Raw genomic sequence first — 17,269 nt, 5'->3', positions numbered from 1 at the left:
TTAATTTTGCTCAGTTGTAAACTATTTGAATTGCTAAGAATTTGTTACCCAGCTATGAGAACCATTCACTATCTTAACATTGAAAACAATATTTCTAATTGTCTCTTTTTTTGAAGCCCCAGAGATTTTTACAACACAGATATATGCTTCATATTGACTTAGAATGGGTAGGAGATGTTTTTCATTTATAAAATGAGATGAAAATGCTTGTAAATAGGGAGCAGGACCTCACGACAGGCTAGCTTTCAATACCATGAAAAAGTGCACAGGGTAATTGATGATCTGGAAACTGATCTCTTTAAAACCATGTCATGCTTGCCTTTGGAAAGTCTTTATACACCCTAGTTTGAAACCCCTGTCCCAGATGATTTCCAATATCCTATCATTTTATTTTGGTTATTGTTTTCCTTTTTGACTACATTTTTCATAGCATGTACATGACAAATATATATAAGATATTAAAATAGAATTGTTTCCAAGTTGATTCTAGGATTCATTTGACAAATTGGTGAAGATCTATTATGTGTTAGGCAGTGCCCTGTGTTAATACAACAAATCTCTGCCCTTGAAGGAACTTACACTGCAGGTCCTCCTTCAGTCACAATGGGATTAAGTCTTATTAAACTCACCTAATAATTATACATCTAAAGTGTGTTTTTGACTTAGGATATTTTCAATTTATAATGGGTTTATCCAGACATAACCTCATGGTAAGTTGAGAAGTGTATTGAATGAGTATGGCTATTGCACCATCATAAAGTCAAAAAAATTTAAGTAGCCATCTTAAATTGGGGGTTTCCTGTAATGTGGATGGGATAATACAATAATGAGCATTAAATTTAATAACTAAGCAAAGCATACATTATATTAAAAGGTGATAAGTAGTATAGAAAAAATTAAAAAGCATTTAAATAGAGTATACAAATGGTGAACTAGAGCTTAAGTGGGTGTAATATTAAAGAAAATGAGGAAAGTCTAATTGGGAAACTGACATTTGAATCTTTGCCTCTGTAAAAGGATTACATTTAGCTCTTGTATTTCTTCCTAAGACCAATGTAATATTAATGCACTATTAATCATAACACTATATGTCTGATTTATCATTGTTAGCCCTCTCTGGAGCACACTTATTCTATTTTAACTGTGGCTACAAAGTCATTAACCAATGAGATTTCAGCAAAATAATTTTTTTAGTTAAGTATCCTACTTTCTTTACCCTTAATATAAGTAACTTTGAGGAGATTGTACCTTTAAATGTCTCTAAATGTGGCTGTCTTTTGATATATCAGCAATCCTCACAAAACAAACTGTGAGGGAGAGAAAACTGAAAAACATATTAGCTTAAAAATGAGAGTAAACTTTGAAAATGAAAACAAGTGTGACAGATATTCCCTCTCAGCACTTCTCAAATGCAAGTTGTCACTGTTAGTTAGAAAAGAGCTTTGTTTTTAGACAAAGATCTTCTTGTACAACTTACACTGTACCATCCATTGTTCTGTGACTGTGAATAAATAGAATCTTGCACTCTTAGCCCGGAATTTTCTTTGTTTCCTTAAGCTTCCATCTCCCTAACTCTTATTTATAGAGATAGAATTGGGAGGCAAAACCAGTAATTCTCAAAGATGATCCTTGAACCCTCAGAAACAGTATCACGCTTGTTACAAACACAAACTCTCAGGCTCCACCCCATTAAACTTAGGAAGTGGAAATTAGAATCTGTGTTTTACAAGCCATCCAGATTATTGTGACAGACACTAAAGCTTGAGAACCACTAGATAGACTATATTTTATGAACATCGCAAATTGCTAATTTTAAATAGCATAAAGCAGAGTCCCATATTTTATATTCCACAGGATTCAGACGTAAATTCAAAGATTACTGATCGTGAATTTTTGTTTTGTTTTGTTTTTTGAGACGGAGTCTAGCTCTGTAGCCCAGGCTGAAGTGCATAAATTTAATTTAAAATAGCTAAAAAATATAAAATATACTTTAAAAATCTTAAATGAATGTGATCTACTGAAAAAGTTGAAGTGTGAAGTGTGAAAGTGAAGAACACTGAAATGTATTGAGCAGTGAAAAGATTATGTATACAAAAACAGGTTGGCCGGGTGCGGAGGCAGGCAGATCACCTGAGGTCAGGAGGCACGATCTCGGCTCACTGCAAGCTCCATCTCCCGAGTTCACGCCATTCTCCTGCCTCAGCCTCCCGAGTAGCTGGGACTACAGGCTCCCGCCACCACTCCCGGCTAATTTTTTTTGTATTTTTAGTAGAGACGGGGTTTCACCCTGTTAGCCAGGATGGTCTCGATCTCCTGACCTCTTGATCCGCCCTCCTTGGCCTCCCAGAGTGCTGGGATTACAGGCGTGAGCCACCGCGCCCGGCCCGTGAAATGTTTTAAACACACATACGGACATACATAGTTTTGAAAGAATTAACACTCCACTGGCTGGGTTACAGATGATCCAGTGAGGAACACCGATCAGCAAACTCATCTGATATTTGAACATAAACAGCAAACCCATACAACATGTGTGCTCTTTGTATTTAGCCATTGATCTGGAAGAGTTTAAGTCTATTTGAAGGAAATAAGAGACAACGGTCTTTAAAACTCTTTGTTACGATTAATAGTAATGTCAAAGTCCAAAAATTATTTGGAAGATTATAATTGGGCATGTAGTAAACCTACAAACTAATCTAGGTGTAATTTTCTCCTTATAATATGATGTCTTCTCACCCAGAAACATAAACGGTTTAACTGTTTTTTGTTTTGTTTTGTTTTGTTTTTCTGAGATGGAGTCTCGCTCTGTCACCTAGGCTGGAGTGCAGTGGCGCAATCTCAGCTCACTGCAAGCTCCACCTCCCCGGTTCACGCCATTCTCCTGCCTCAGCCTCCTGAATGGCTGGGACTACAGGTGTGTGTCACCGCATCTGGCTAATTATTTTGTATTTTTAATAGAGATGGGGTTTCCCCATGTTGGCCAGTCTGATCTCAAAACTCCTGACCTCAGGTGATCTGCCTGCCTCCGCAACCGGCCAACCTGTTTTTTTATACATAGTCTTTTCACTGCTCAACACATTTTAATGTTCTTCAATTTCACACTTCACACTTCAAATTCTTCAATAGATCACATTCATTTAAGATTTTTAAAGTATATTTTATATTGTTTAGCTATTTTAAATTAAATTTATTCATTACACTTTCTGCTATCATATACTATTTGGTCATTTATGTTTAGCTTCAATCTGATAATATTAATACTATTTTTAAAGAAAAATGTATTGTTAATTTTTAGTATACATAAGTCATGCAGTTATATCACCGTAAATAATAAAGAAGGAGAATATTAATAAAGAAGGCCCAAAGTGCAAAAACATAAGGAAAATAATTTGACAATATCAAAATTAAGAATCTCTTTTCAACAAAGGAAAACAGAGTGAACAAAAAAGATGAAAAATTAGAATAGGCAGAACTAATTTATGGTGGCAAAAATGTCAAAGAAACATATCCTCTGGGGTATGTAGAGTTGATTAAGAAGAAGCATAAGGGAACTTTCAGAAGTGAAGGTAATATTCTGTACATTGATGGGATTTGGATCACCCGGATGTAGGCATTTGTCAAAAATCAATAAATGTGCATTCGGGATTTGTGCATCTCATTGCAGTAAATTGTATCTTTAAAAATACCATTAATTAAATATAATCAATATTCCTTCTTCTTACTAAGACATTCTCATTACTTAAATGTGGAAAAAAATGAATTGTATTACATCAAAAGTCCCTTTATGACCCTTTAATTATTGGCTGAACATATGAAGAGAAGGAAGGCTTCTTTTTGTCATTTTTATTTGTTGCGCTGTGTTTTTACCTCTGGCATTCCTTGAGGAGAGAAAGCACTGAAAGGTGGTACAATATCCGAAACATTTTCATATCCTGGAGGAGGTGGTTCAAATAATGATGTGTTGAAAATCTAGAGAAACCAAATATTATAATCAAAATAAATCAGTTAAAGTTTGATTACTATAATCAAACACAAAAAAATGAATATTATATTTTATGTCAGTAGAGGGTGAATGAATCCTTCAGGATTTTGATGATAGTATCAGATACCCAGCACTATGCTAGAAGTTGTGAAGAATTCATGAGATGAATAAATCACAGATTCTGTCCTCAAAATGGTAAGATCTATTCAAGGAAACAAAGCTAAAAAACCCCACCAATAACTAAAACTCAACCAAACAAAAAACAACAACCATAAAATAAGTACTATAGAAAGAAAAGCTCAGAGGAGGTAAAAAGATACTCTTCCAAAAGGAATACTGTATACTGTAAACTGTGTACTGATAGAAGGAAGAATTAGAAATTGATTTTTTTGTAAGTGGCATACATACTAAGCTAGTGTAAATAAAAGCCTAAATATGTAGTTGCTTCACAGAAGGTTAGAAGTAAATTAACCTCATGAATTTCTTGAGAGAACTTGTAAGGACCAGCTTTTGATTTTGGAGAAAGATTTTAATCACCAAATAAAAAGTACCTTTGTTTGGTAATCTCAATCATTATAATAGTGCTTAGATAATTACCTAGGAACAAATTAAATATTAAATTTACTTAAAAAAAAGTGTATGATTGGGGAATCCACAACTGGCCGTATCTAGATTCTCTGAACAACATATGCACTGAAAAGAATGAAAAACACTGAACCAAATATATGTCTTTTTAAGTTTATAATTAAATTGGAAAAAAAATAGTAAGGAATGTTCAGAAGCAAAAAAATAAAATGAAAGCAAGAATCCTCAGAGGTAGCACGAAAGTGGGCTTTGCCTTAGATGGATCTATCAAAGCCTATGGCCCCATGAAAAGGATTCAGGAGTTAGTTTAAAGCTGGTTCACATAATGGAATCTAGCAGAAGACTGTGCATAAAGCTGGTCTAAGAACAACAATATCCTGGCCAGGCGCCGTGGCTCAAGCCTGTAATCCCAGCACTTTGGGAGCCCAAGGTGGGTGGATCACGAGGTCAGGAGTTTGAGACCAGCCTGACCAACATGGTGAAACCCTGTCTCTACTAAAAATACAAAAATTAGCCGGGCCCACGTGCTTATAATCCCAGTTACTCAGGAGGCTGAGACAGGAGAATCGCTTGAACCCGGCAGGCAAGCTTGCAGTGAGTGGAGATCGTGCCACTGCATTCCAGCCTGGGTGACAAAAAAAAAAAAAAAAAAAAAAAAAAAGAACAACAATATCCTTCAGGGTTAAGGATAAATTCAAAATAAACTTGCTCCATGGAAAGTAATGGTTTAGCGTAAAGCAGGAAAAAAGGGTTCCAGATAATTCACAAATTTCTATTCACTGTTTATATAGTATGCCTCAAGCTAAAATATTTATTTTAAAGCAGTGCCAGGTTTGTAGTGCTCCCTGGGGCCTAAGAGAAATAAATGATCAGGAGGAATCAGCCTTCAAATTAGCCTTAAAGAATTCCCAAATTCTTATTACTATCATATTAATAAACATATTTATCAAGTTTATGAAACAAGACTGAATTAAAATTATGCATATAAATTGGTAATATATAACAAAAGTGAAAGTGTTCTAAGGTTTCTGTATTGTAGAAATATTGATTGAATTATGACACCAAAGCTTTAGGGGAAAAAAGGAAGAGTAAAATTCACACTAGAGGAAGGTAAAAGTGACCTAAATATTGTATATTAGAATTATAAAAAATGAAAATGGAAAAAAGAATAATTAAAAAGCGTGGCATGTCTAAATAAAATCAGCTGTGTACCAATTGACAAGCAGTGACAAAAACCTACTGAAAAAGAAATACCAAACAAATATTAATTTAAAAAAAATTTTAGGACAAAGTCAAATAACATTATGATGAGATAAAAAAGGCTATTACATAAGTATAAGTCTGTCATTTCATCAACAATTCTAATTTTGTTTATATATGTTAATAGGTCTCCAAATTATACATAACACAAATTTATGGAATTATAAATTTTATATATATAGTATAAAACAGACATCACTATGGTGAGGTGAGATAATTTAACATTTATCTCTAATTAATAAAGGAAGCAGACAAAATGAGAGAGCACATTAAGGATAATGGAGATTTCAGCCAAATAATAAGCAAACTCAAACTAATGTACAAATATAAAATATTAAACCAAACAACCATCAAATACATGTTTTTCCCAAAGAAACACAGAACATTTATAAAAATAGAGCACATATTAGGTTCCAAAGGAAGCCTCAACAATTGTCAAAGGATTAGTGTCCTACAAACCACATGATCTGATCTCAATATGTTCAATTTAGAGATCAGATCAAACAAATAACAATAACAATCTTTATATTCAGGATTTAAAAAAATACTTGTAAATAGTTCCAGGATCAAAGAAGAAAATACAGAAATTAAAAAATATTTACATACTAATGATAATTAAACTACTCCTAATCCAAATTTGTGAGATGTAGTTGAAGTGGAAAAGGAAGTTAAAGGGGAAATTTATGGCTCTAAATACTCATAGTAGAAATGAAGAAAGACTGAATGTCAGTAAGTTAAGCATTCTACTGAGGATTTTACAAAGAACAGCAAAGTAAACACAAAGAAGATAAAAGAGTCAATTATAAAACAAGAACAGAATTAATAAAATGTAAAGCAAAGATAGATGAGAAAAGATTGCCAAAGCCAAAGTTTATTCTTTGGATACACTAGTAAATTCGACATATCCCTCTCAAGAGCAATAAGAAAAAATATATAGCAAAAGCACAAATAAATAATATTAATTATCAAAAAGAGGCACATCTGCAGATGCTGAACAGATTTAAAAAGATAAGAAAATACTAGGAACAACTATACTATAAATTTGAAAGCTTACATGAATGGAAAATGCATTTTAAATAAAACTCATGAAAACTGACATAAGAATACATTTTTTAAAAAATCGGCCACACACAATGGCTCACGCCTGTAATCCCAGCACTTTGGCAGGCCAAGGCGGGTGGATTATGAGTTCAGGAGTTCGAGACCAGCCTGGCCAACATAGTGGAACCAGGTCTCTACTAAAAATACAAAAATGAGCCGGGTGTGGTGGCACGTGCCTGTAGTCCCAGCTACTTGGGAGGCTGAGGCGGGAGAATTGCTTGAACCCGGGAGGCGGAGGTTGCAGTGAGCTGAGACCATGCCATTACACTCCAGCCTGGGTGACAGAGTAAGACTCAGTCAAAAACAACAAAAAAATCTAGTTGTATAGCCATATAACAATAAAGTCATATATCAAACAATAAAAATTGTTCTATGACATAAAATTATCATGTGACAAACAATAAAGTCATTTAACAAACAATAAAAATTGTTATATGACATAAAATAGTCATATAACAACCAATAAAGAAATTAAACTAGTAGTTTAAAATTTTCCACAAACAGAGTCAAGGCCAACTGGTTTTCCTTGAGTTTGAAAGGTTAAAGGAAAAAATAATTTAATTACAACAAAACCTATTTCAGAAAATATTAAAAACCCAACTCATTTTACAAGGCAAGTAGAATATTGAAATTATAACCCAACAAATAGATTGAAAAAATACAGACTAAACATGCTATGAGTATAAACATAATATATATCAATATATAAATTTAAAACCCTAATGCTAATATTACAAGTTCAAAAAATGTAAGATTATTCTAACATTAGAATATCACCGAATGTCATCTTCAGATCAAGAAAGAAAAATCCCATGCTCATCTCAAAGAAAAATGTGTTTAATATAAATCCATATAGCAAAAAATTTTAGTATATGTGGAAAGGATGTACTTTAAGATAACCAGAAAAAGAAAACAGTAAATATCATAATTAATGGTGAGAAAGAATTAAAGGTATTTCCTTCAAGACCAGAAGAAAGTTAAGGATATCTGCTATCAAAACTTCTTTTCAACATTATATTGTATAGGTCTTGGCCAGTGCAGTAATACAAATGGGAGGGATTTGGAGATGAGGAGGGGATCTGGGCAGATTTTACATTGTACTGACTAGAGCAGTAGTTATTTCCCTTTTCTGACACTGATAGAAGCTAAAATGAAACCAAATCAACTACGACTTGCCACATCCCCACATATTCCAAATTTCCCATATTTTTTTCTGTGATTCACATAAGAAATGAACTCATCTGTATCACTAGGTAAGATTAAAAGAAAAATTATGCTGAGGTGCAATAAAAATCAATAAAGGAACAAAGTCATTATATAAGCATGTCTTTCAGGCAAGGGAATATTCAAACTTGTCTCACTTGATTTGCCTTTATGGTAATCAATTTCGCAGCACCACTATGCCACACTGAATTTTACAGCAAGTTTATGAGCTATTCTAACAAGTAAGAAAAGTTTTTAATGTCAAGGAAATGCCTTTTTTCGTTGACTTTATCAAAGTTAGATTAAATTTCAGTCTTAAAGTATTTTTTACTTTCCAAAATGCACTGGTAGCCTCAAATTATATATTCTGAGTATAACTAAAACAATATTAGTTTACAATTTCTGTTTGCATTTTGTGACATAAAAAAGTCAATATATAGTTAAACCTTTATGGGATGTTATTTCTGCATAATCAAAGGTGAAACAATGTCTCTGTATACATTAAAAATATTTCTCATAGGATCCACAAAATACTAATCATATTTGTTGCCTATGGGATGGAGAACTTGTCTGTTTTGTGCAGGGGTATAAACGGAATCATAGTGTACCACATAGCTCAGCTGTGAACTGTTATTCATAACAATTAAATTGTACTGGGAGATGGGAGGCAGTAAGAGAACATGGTGGTTGGGGCCAAGGGATGAACAGGGAGCTGACTTGTCACAATGTCAATAGATAATGCCTGCATCTGAAATAAAAGCCATATAAGCATGTAATTTATAGAAATAGATGTAAATACCAAAAGAATGAACTTATAGTTGAATAATGATTGCCTCTGGAAAGAGGAAAATAGAGAAAAAGCAAGGCACTCAGGAAAATTATGTGATTATGTACATATATAACATGGATAAAAAGAAAAACGAACTAATGATATAAATTTAAAAAATTAAGAAACTAGGTATCTAACACTATTCGGAAAATCTCCCAAGTGAAACTTTTACATGATTCATTTTGTATTATGTAACAGGCTTTGGTAACATTATGAATGCTTGTAATACAAAAGTAAATAATGAAATAAAATAAGCAATGGTATAGTCAAAACTGGGAAGTGAGGAGGAAGGAAAAAAGAAGAAAAAACGACAACACAGCAAGACCCCATCTTAAAAAAAAACTAACCAGCACTTTGGGAGGCCGAGGCGGGTGGATCACGAGGTCAGGAGATCGAGACCATCCTGGCTAAAACGCTGAAAACCCGTCTCCACTAAAAATACAAAAAAATTAGCTGGGCGTCGTGGCGGGAGCCTGTAGTCCCAGCTACTCGGGAGGCTGAGACAGGAGAATGGTGTGAACCCGGGAGGCGGAGCTTGCAGTGAGCGGAGATCCCGCCACTGCACTCCAGCCTGGGCGACAAAGCGAGACTCCGTCTCAAAAAAAATAAATAAATAAATAAATAAACTAAAATATATTATATGTCTGCTCTTTTCCACATTGTACCTAGACAATTCTCAAATTTGATAGATCAAAAGAGACGTTTAAGCATATGTATACATTTTAACATTGTCAATATTTTATTTCTTTAAATAAATTTTCTGAACATGTTTTAAAGACCCCTTGGTATTTAACTGTATGGATATGCCACCACTTATTTAACAAACATTCTGAGACTATACGACGTGTAGTGGTATTGCCTTTTCAATATAATATATTTTAGGGTTTTTTTAGTTTGTTTTTCTTTTTTTTTTTTTCTTTTAAGGTGGAGTCTTGCTATGTTGTTCAAGCTGGTCTGCAACTCCTGGCTCCAGCAATCATCCTATCTCAGCCTCCCAAGTAGCTGAGATTAGGGGAACATGCCACCACGCCTGGCTTAATAATATTTTTTAAAGTTATATTGTTAACTACTATGATTGAGAACAGTAGTTAATATGAAAGGCTCCAATCACATTAGGAAATTTAGTATGGAATTATATCACTGACTGTAAAACATAACAACATATTAATCATTAAGAAGACACTGATTCATTAGTCAATAAACGGAGGTTATTGACCTACTATGAAAAAAAAATTATATATGTACTTAAATCACATGACATTTTCAGTTCACTGATCAAACTGGACATATTTCAAGCTACATGTAATTAAGAGTGCCCAGTAATAAAAGGACTAAAGGAACTTACCTAAATAGAAATGGACTCTTCTGCATACGGTAGCTCTAAAACTGAGGTATGTTAAGTAAGGATGAATGTATGTTATATTTTGTGATCTTTCATATTGAACATACATCATAATAAATATATCAATTTATCTGCATTGTCTTCTCTTTCTCAAGTATATGCCCCAACTTGCAAACAAGATTGCAAATTCTTTAAATACCATGCTAAAGACCTTGCCTCCAAACTTGTCCTCTCCAAATGTCCACACACAAATTCTTCGCACAGAGCTCAACCTGATCAATTGAGACATAATCATTAAGTACCAATAAAAACTTGCTGGGTCAAACTGCATACTGGATCCGTGCATTTCCCAGCAACTCCAAATCTGTGCAGTGTCTTTATAAATTAAACCTATAAAAAATGTATCTCTTGGTCAGGCATAGTGCCTCATGCGTGTAATTCTACAACTTTGGGAGGCTGAGGTGGGTGGATCACCTGAGGTCAGGAGTTCGAGACTAGCCTGGCCAACATGGCGAAACCCGGTCTCTACTAAAAATACAAAAATTAGCTGGGTGTGGTGGTGCACACCTGTAATCCCAGCTACTCAGGAGGCTGAGGAAGGAGAATCCCTTGAACATGGGAGGTGGAGGTTGCAGTGAGCCGAGATGGCACCACTGCACTCCAGCCTGCCTGACAGGAGTGAAACTCCACCTGGAAAAAAAAAAAGAAAAAAAGAATCTCTTTTATAAAGTATCTCTTTTTATGCTTGGAGGTTTACAAGTATATCATATTTGATATTGGTGTGTAGTACTAAAAACTAAAAAATAGCAGCTGTTATCAAGCATTAATTTCTCAGAATCTTTCTAAAACACAGTAAACTCAAACATCATAGGAAAGTAGTTGACAGGGATAATGAGATATTAAAGGTATTCACAAGATCCAATAATATTGATTTCTATTAATATTTAGAGATGGGATAGAACATTATTTCATAGAAGGTATTTGAAAAAGAATAAATGGGGGGAATGTTTCTTTTATTTATTTATTTATTTTTTACCTCATTTCCATCTTCATTAATTATTGAGATGTAGTTGGGATGTGTCTTATTTGGGTAGGACAACAGGACATCATAATGAGCTAGCTCAACAGAATCCAGGCCAAATTCTTTCCACTGGGATTGAATTTGCTTTGCGAGCTGAAAGTTTTGTTCTGTTCCTGCTAAATGTGGTATCTGTGTAAAATTACTGGTGAACAAAAATTGAAAGTGGTTAGATATTAATGTTTAATCAACTTTTATTCCAAATCAACAAAGAAAAGCAGAGTTACACAAAAGTACTTTGAAGTGTAATACGTTAAAAAATTAAAGTGGTACTATTATTGCATGAAATAGATTTTCAAAGTCTGCTTTGAAATTTTTATGCTCTAATTTGTACTAAATCAAGAGAAAAATTGGAGAAACTGATTTTTGTACCATTATGTGTAATCCTATTACTATAACCTCGTATGGTAGATTATCATATTCTTTCTTAAGACCTGTACTTCTTGCAACTTACATGGAATTATCTGTTTATATCACTGTGTAAAATATTGAAACAGACAAAAATATTTTATCCAAAAGACCAAGGTGTGACATGGCAAGAATTACTAATAATTACACTTATTTAAATACTGAGAGTTATAGACAAGTGATAAACTTTTTGATTAGCAACCATTTATAAAGTATCTTCATCAAAGAATAATCTGAACATACCGATACAAGTTCAGAATGAATCTCTTGCACTCCATCTATCATACAGAGTAACACCCTTAAAATCAATGACAATAATTAGTCTGAAGAGGAATATCTTTAACAAAGAAATTATGGGCCAAAATTTGGCTACCAGAAATATTTTCAGGAGCAGACTAATTTCTCATTTAATATATGTAGATTCTGGTGCTTTTGATTGTTTTAAATTTCTCCCTCCTGGGAAATTTCTTGTTTCCCTAAAGAGCTCATTGTTAAGTATTTTTAACTTAAGCCCTTAAATATATGACAAGATATTATGTAGCATGAAAAGATAAATATATATATATATTTCATAAACTTTTGGAACTTCATACGTTTCTAGTTTTAAATATGTAGTTTTATAAAATCAACATAATTCCATCCTTATGGTGATTTTAAAAAAACTAATAACCAATGTGACTATGATAATTACAGTTTCAAGCTTCATTCTACCATGTATTTTAATTTTTTTTCATTTGGTGAATCAACAATGAATTAAAGTAACTCAATTTTTTAAAATTGGAATTTCCTGTAACTTGTTTACTTTAATAATTATATTAAAGTTATTTAAATTGTATTTATAAAAATAGTATTAAAATCCTCATTTGGTAAATGTTTAGGGGCAAAATATCTTACACAGAATTTCTAATATGGAAAATATTGTAACAAAAAGGGCACAAACATAAGAGGCAGCTAAGGAGTCTCTATCCCTTATCAGTGAGCACCTGCAGGGAAAACAGAAAAACAGCCAACATATCGCTATTTTCTTGAATATTACAAAGATCACAAACTGCAGTGTAATTAATGTAGGATGCAGATATCCTGAAGTGCCAGCTATGCCTCTGTCCCTATAAGCAAAAGGAATTACTGTGGGGAATCTTGAACCTACTCACAAAAAAGCAGGAGAAAATCATTATAAGGCTTTGCTACTATTAAGTGAATTTTCTTGTAACAGTCTTGTCACTACCAACTAGGAAACAACATTTTGCTATTATCAGGGTTGGGACTCACTCATTTGAACAAAACACATCCTCGAAAAGATTAGTAGGAGAAAAAAAGATCCATTGCAAATACTAAATAAATTAATTAGCATAAATCATGTATGTGGTATAATACAGGTGTTGTCATTAACTCAGTATGTAACCCTAGCTGTGTCTTGAGTTTCTCATCTGTATATGGGGAGAACATCACTGTCTCACTACTTCAAAAAGACTTGAGGCTCAGTTAGATTGTGTTATTAAATAGCACGTCTCAATGATTTTAATCATTTGAGATGTGTGTCACAAGTTGTTGAACCTACCAGAATATCAAATTTTGTAAAAAATAAATAAGAATAAAAATATGAATTTACAAATTTTCCCAAATAGCCAAATTCTGTTTATATATCACTGTAGGGCTGCTTTAAATGTGTTTCTAGTATTGTCACATTATTTCTTTTTTTTTTTGTAAGAGACAGAGTCTCATTGTGTTGCCAGGCTGGAATACAGTGGTGCAATCATAGCTCACTAAAACCTGGAATTCCAGCCTCCTGAGTAGATAGGACTACAGGCACATGCCACCATGCCCAGATAATTTTAAAAAATATTTTGTAGAGACAGAGTCTCACTCAAGGCATCTGCCTGCCTTGTCTTCCCAAAGGGCTGGGATTACATGGGTGAGCCACTATGCCCGAATACATTATCTCAGTCCTTTAAGAGAGCTACTGTTATTTCTGTTTTAGTACATTTCATCTTGTTTACAAATAATTTGGCAGTGTTTCCAAGACTTCAAGATGACGAAGGTATTTAGTAAAAGGTGGAATTAGCTGGGCACGGTGGCATGTGCCTGTAGTACTACCTACGGGGGAGGCTGGAGCTCCAAGCTGCAGTGAGCTATGATTGTGCCACTGCACTCCAGCCTGGCAACAGAGTGAAACCCTGTCTGAAAATAATAATAATAATAATAATAATAATAATTGAGATAATGTGACAAGACAATACTTGGAATATATTTAAACCAGTCTGACAGAGATCTATGAATGGATTTTTGCTATTCTGGAAAATGTGTAAATTCTTATTCTTACCTTTTTTTTAAAATAAAATTTGATATACTAGTATCAACAAATTACTTGTGACACACATCTCAAGTGATTAATAGATTAATAAGTGTAGTTTAATATGTGATTTCATTGGGCCTATATATTCAAATACAGACCTATGTATTCAAATACAGACCAGTAAAATTCTGAGACCAAAAGTCTAAAATGCCTTTTAAAACGATCTTATCCGGCAAAACAACGTGGAAAAGGAAGAATCCCTCTAGAGAAATGCAAAATGGTAAACAGATCTGTGAATTCAACTGGGTGTTTTCAAAGAAGGGAAAACACAGACAACCCTGTACCCCAAGGCAGAGTGAAAAAAAGCTGCTCCTAATTAATTTTCCCATTCACTACTGAGGCAGACATTTCGGAGGCAGTGGGGGCTTTTAAGAGCAGAACTAAAGATTTTAAAGGGGGACCAGATGGAAGGTCAGAGGTTTTAATAGTCCCTGACCCATGGGTATATTTTAATTGAAAGCTCTCTGATGGACAAATGGCAAATTGAAAATCTGGAGAGTTTAGGAGGCTTCTGGAGATTCTGTGGTCCTTGGAGGAATGAGAGGGAATTCTTTCAGTTTCTTTCTTTTGTGTGTTTATGCTGAATATCCCCCTGAGTTCTGGTTAGAGGAGCTTGGTTAGGGACATGGAGAATAAACAAGAAGCTGACTGCTTAATCTTGCTGAGGGTCCAAAAAGAGAAATAAAGAAAGGCATTTATTTTTCTTCTTTGTTGGTCAATCTATGTCACAAGTTAATGTTACAGGTAGTTAGACAGGAGCAAGGCAGGAGGGGGCTCTCCCCCTACCCTCTAGAATGTCAGGTGATGGTTCGGTTCAGCAATGATCGCATTGCCTCTCTAAAAATAATTTAGCAGTGCCAGGGAGAGGCCAGCTCTTGATGGTCCACACCTGTTAACACCAAAATGTTAACTGAATGCAGACTCCAGGGAGAAGCAACTTCCTGGGCATGCGTGTTAGAGACAAAAATGGTATAGTATAATCTTCCAGGTACACTCCACCAGAAAAAGGAAGAGAGACTCAGATGGGCCTGTGTATACTTCCCTAAACACATTGCAGGTGCTCATTTCCGAAGGGTTAGGAGGGCTGGGCAGCCCACCCTAAGAGAAGAATCATGGGAAAGAGGCAAGCCTAAAAAAGTCCTACGATCACAGTTAAGTGGGGCACTTGGCCTTCTCTCACCTTCATGTGCCTGCTTGGCTCTCTTCCAAGCACACCTTCCTTTCTTTCCTTTTGAAATAAACTTCCATTCCTGCTCTGGAACTTGCCTTGGTCTCTTTTTCTGCTTTTGCCCCCAGTTGAATTCTTTCTTCTGAAGAGGCAAGGACTGAAGTTGCTGCATAACCTTATGTTATGGATAGGCTGCTGATAACCTGGAGTAACTTGGATTTCTTCCACCACTAATATTGGGAAAGGAAGAAAGCTGGAACAGCAGCTCTGTCCAGGAGTAAAGACCATACCTTGCCAGACCTCCACTTCTATTATACCTACTATACATTATTATAGTGGAATAAGCACAACAGGCAGAGGAGGGGTTTCCACAAAGATAAAGAAGTTCGAGCTTCAGAGTCTCACATTTAAAACGGCCCTTCCAAAGACCTGAGAGGTATCCTATCAATTTTTACTTATACTTTTAATTCCGTTGTAATTAATACAAACATATATGTGTTTGTATGATTATATGTGTGCACATCTATGCATACCTATGTGTGTGTGTGTGTGTCTAATGGCCTTTTAATTTAGAATTACAACCTTTATTCACCAGGGAATCCTGCAATCATTAGAGGGACTTCATGTATTTTTGGACACATGAGCTAACTCAATTTGTAAAAATTCACAAAAGGATCTCATGCTTAAAAATAAAAGCAAGTATTCTGGGCTGGGTGTGGGGGCTCACACTGGTAATCCCAGTACTTTGGGAAGCCGAGGCGGCCAGATCACCTGAGGTCAGGAGTTTGAGACCAGCTTGACCAACATGGAGAAACCCTGTCTCTATTAAAAATACAAAATTAGCTGGGTGTGGTGGTGCACGCCTGTAATCCCAGCTATTCAGGAGGCTGAGGCATGAGAATCGCTTGTACCTGGGAGGCGGAGGTTACAGTGAGCTGAGATCACACCATTGCACTCCAACCTGGGCAACAAGAATGAAACTCCATCTCAAAAAAAAAAAAAAAGAAAGAAAAGAAAAAAAAAAACAAGTATTCTAATCAATTATATATAGTAATTCTATATAAGTATTTTCTTTTTGGTTGCTTTTTAAATTTACTTATTTATCTCTTTTGTCCTCCACTGGAAATAGCTATTTCAGTAAGTAGGGAGCTAGTTTTTAAAATATGCCAAATATATGCTAAATATACGCTCTTTGACTTCATCCATATAATAATAAGATCATTATTCCCATTTTACAGATGTGGAAAAGAGAGCTCAGAAAGATTAAGTATTCATCCAAAGTATTAATAGGCAAAGATGGAATTCAAACTCAATTCTAACTCAAAGTCCATTTTTGTTTAACTAAAATGCAATATCTTTCTCTAAAGCATTAATCAGCAAACTAGGTTCCACTGGCCAAATCTGGACCACTAACTGTTTCCGTACAGTCCACAAGCTAAGAATGGTTTTTATATTTTAAATTGGTTTTAAAAATAATATTTTTGAACATCAATTATATGAAATCCAAATTTCAGTGCCCATAAGGAAAGTTTTATCAGAACTGACTGTTTATGTATTTTCTATGACTTCTTTTGTGCTGCAATAGCAGAGCTGACTAGATGTGACACAGATCAGCTGGCCTAAAAAGGCTGGTCCTTTTACAGAAAAAGTTTGCTGACTCCTGCTTTAAACCTCTGTAATGACAAAATTTAGCTGAAAGTATAGTCCTCCTCAGATGAAATGTGATCCAAGATCTTTAATAAATAAAATTTTAAGAAAAAAGGCCAGTTCCTATATATAAAATATTGGACCAAAACAGAATGATAAGTTTTTCTAACAACTTGTCCATATAAACTTTCGAGAATGTGCTTACTATAAGAACTTCTTGATGTTCTCAGCTTTCAATTCATCCAAAAATGCTTTCATATTATGCTTTGGAGTAATGTTAGTAGCTTCATTGGAGGATTTTATAAACCACCCT

The 17,269-nt window shown here is 34.5% G+C and overlaps 1 protein-coding gene and 1 long non-coding RNA gene across 10 annotated transcripts in view; one reads left to right on the top strand and one right to left on the bottom strand.

Moving 5' to 3' along the window:
- LOC129393397 (uncharacterized) overlaps positions 1 to 17,269 on the top strand; it is a 130,092-nt gene that overhangs the window by 69,360 nt on the left and 43,463 nt on the right. The gene's annotated exons all lie outside the window — the stretch shown is intronic.
- Positions 1 to 17,269, bottom strand: part of LOC100994186 (glutamate carboxypeptidase 2) — a 65,467-nt gene that overhangs the window by 43,015 nt on the left and 5,183 nt on the right. For 7 of the 9 annotated variants that reach the window (XM_055094732.2, XM_055094734.2, XM_055094738.2 and 4 more), the window contains 3 exons: positions 17,162 to 17,267; positions 11,339 to 11,525; positions 3,868 to 3,969 (listed from right to left, as the gene is read on the bottom strand). In XM_055094732.2, the coding sequence (XP_054950707.2) occupies positions 3,868 to 3,969; positions 11,339 to 11,525; positions 17,162 to 17,267 (395 nt within the window). Of the gene's footprint in view, positions 1 to 3,867; positions 3,970 to 11,338; positions 11,526 to 17,161; positions 17,268 to 17,269 lie in introns of those variants that run through there. The other 2 variants (XM_055094741.2, XM_055094739.2) reach the window with 2 other exon arrangements.

Source organism: Pan paniscus, chromosome 9, assembly GCF_029289425.2.
Source record: "Pan paniscus chromosome 9, NHGRI_mPanPan1-v2.0_pri, whole genome shotgun sequence".
Taxonomy (NCBI): domain Eukaryota; kingdom Metazoa; phylum Chordata; class Mammalia; order Primates; family Hominidae; genus Pan; species Pan paniscus.
Note: the sequence above shows the minus strand (reverse complement) of the source record. Positions and strands in the feature narration are given on the sequence as shown.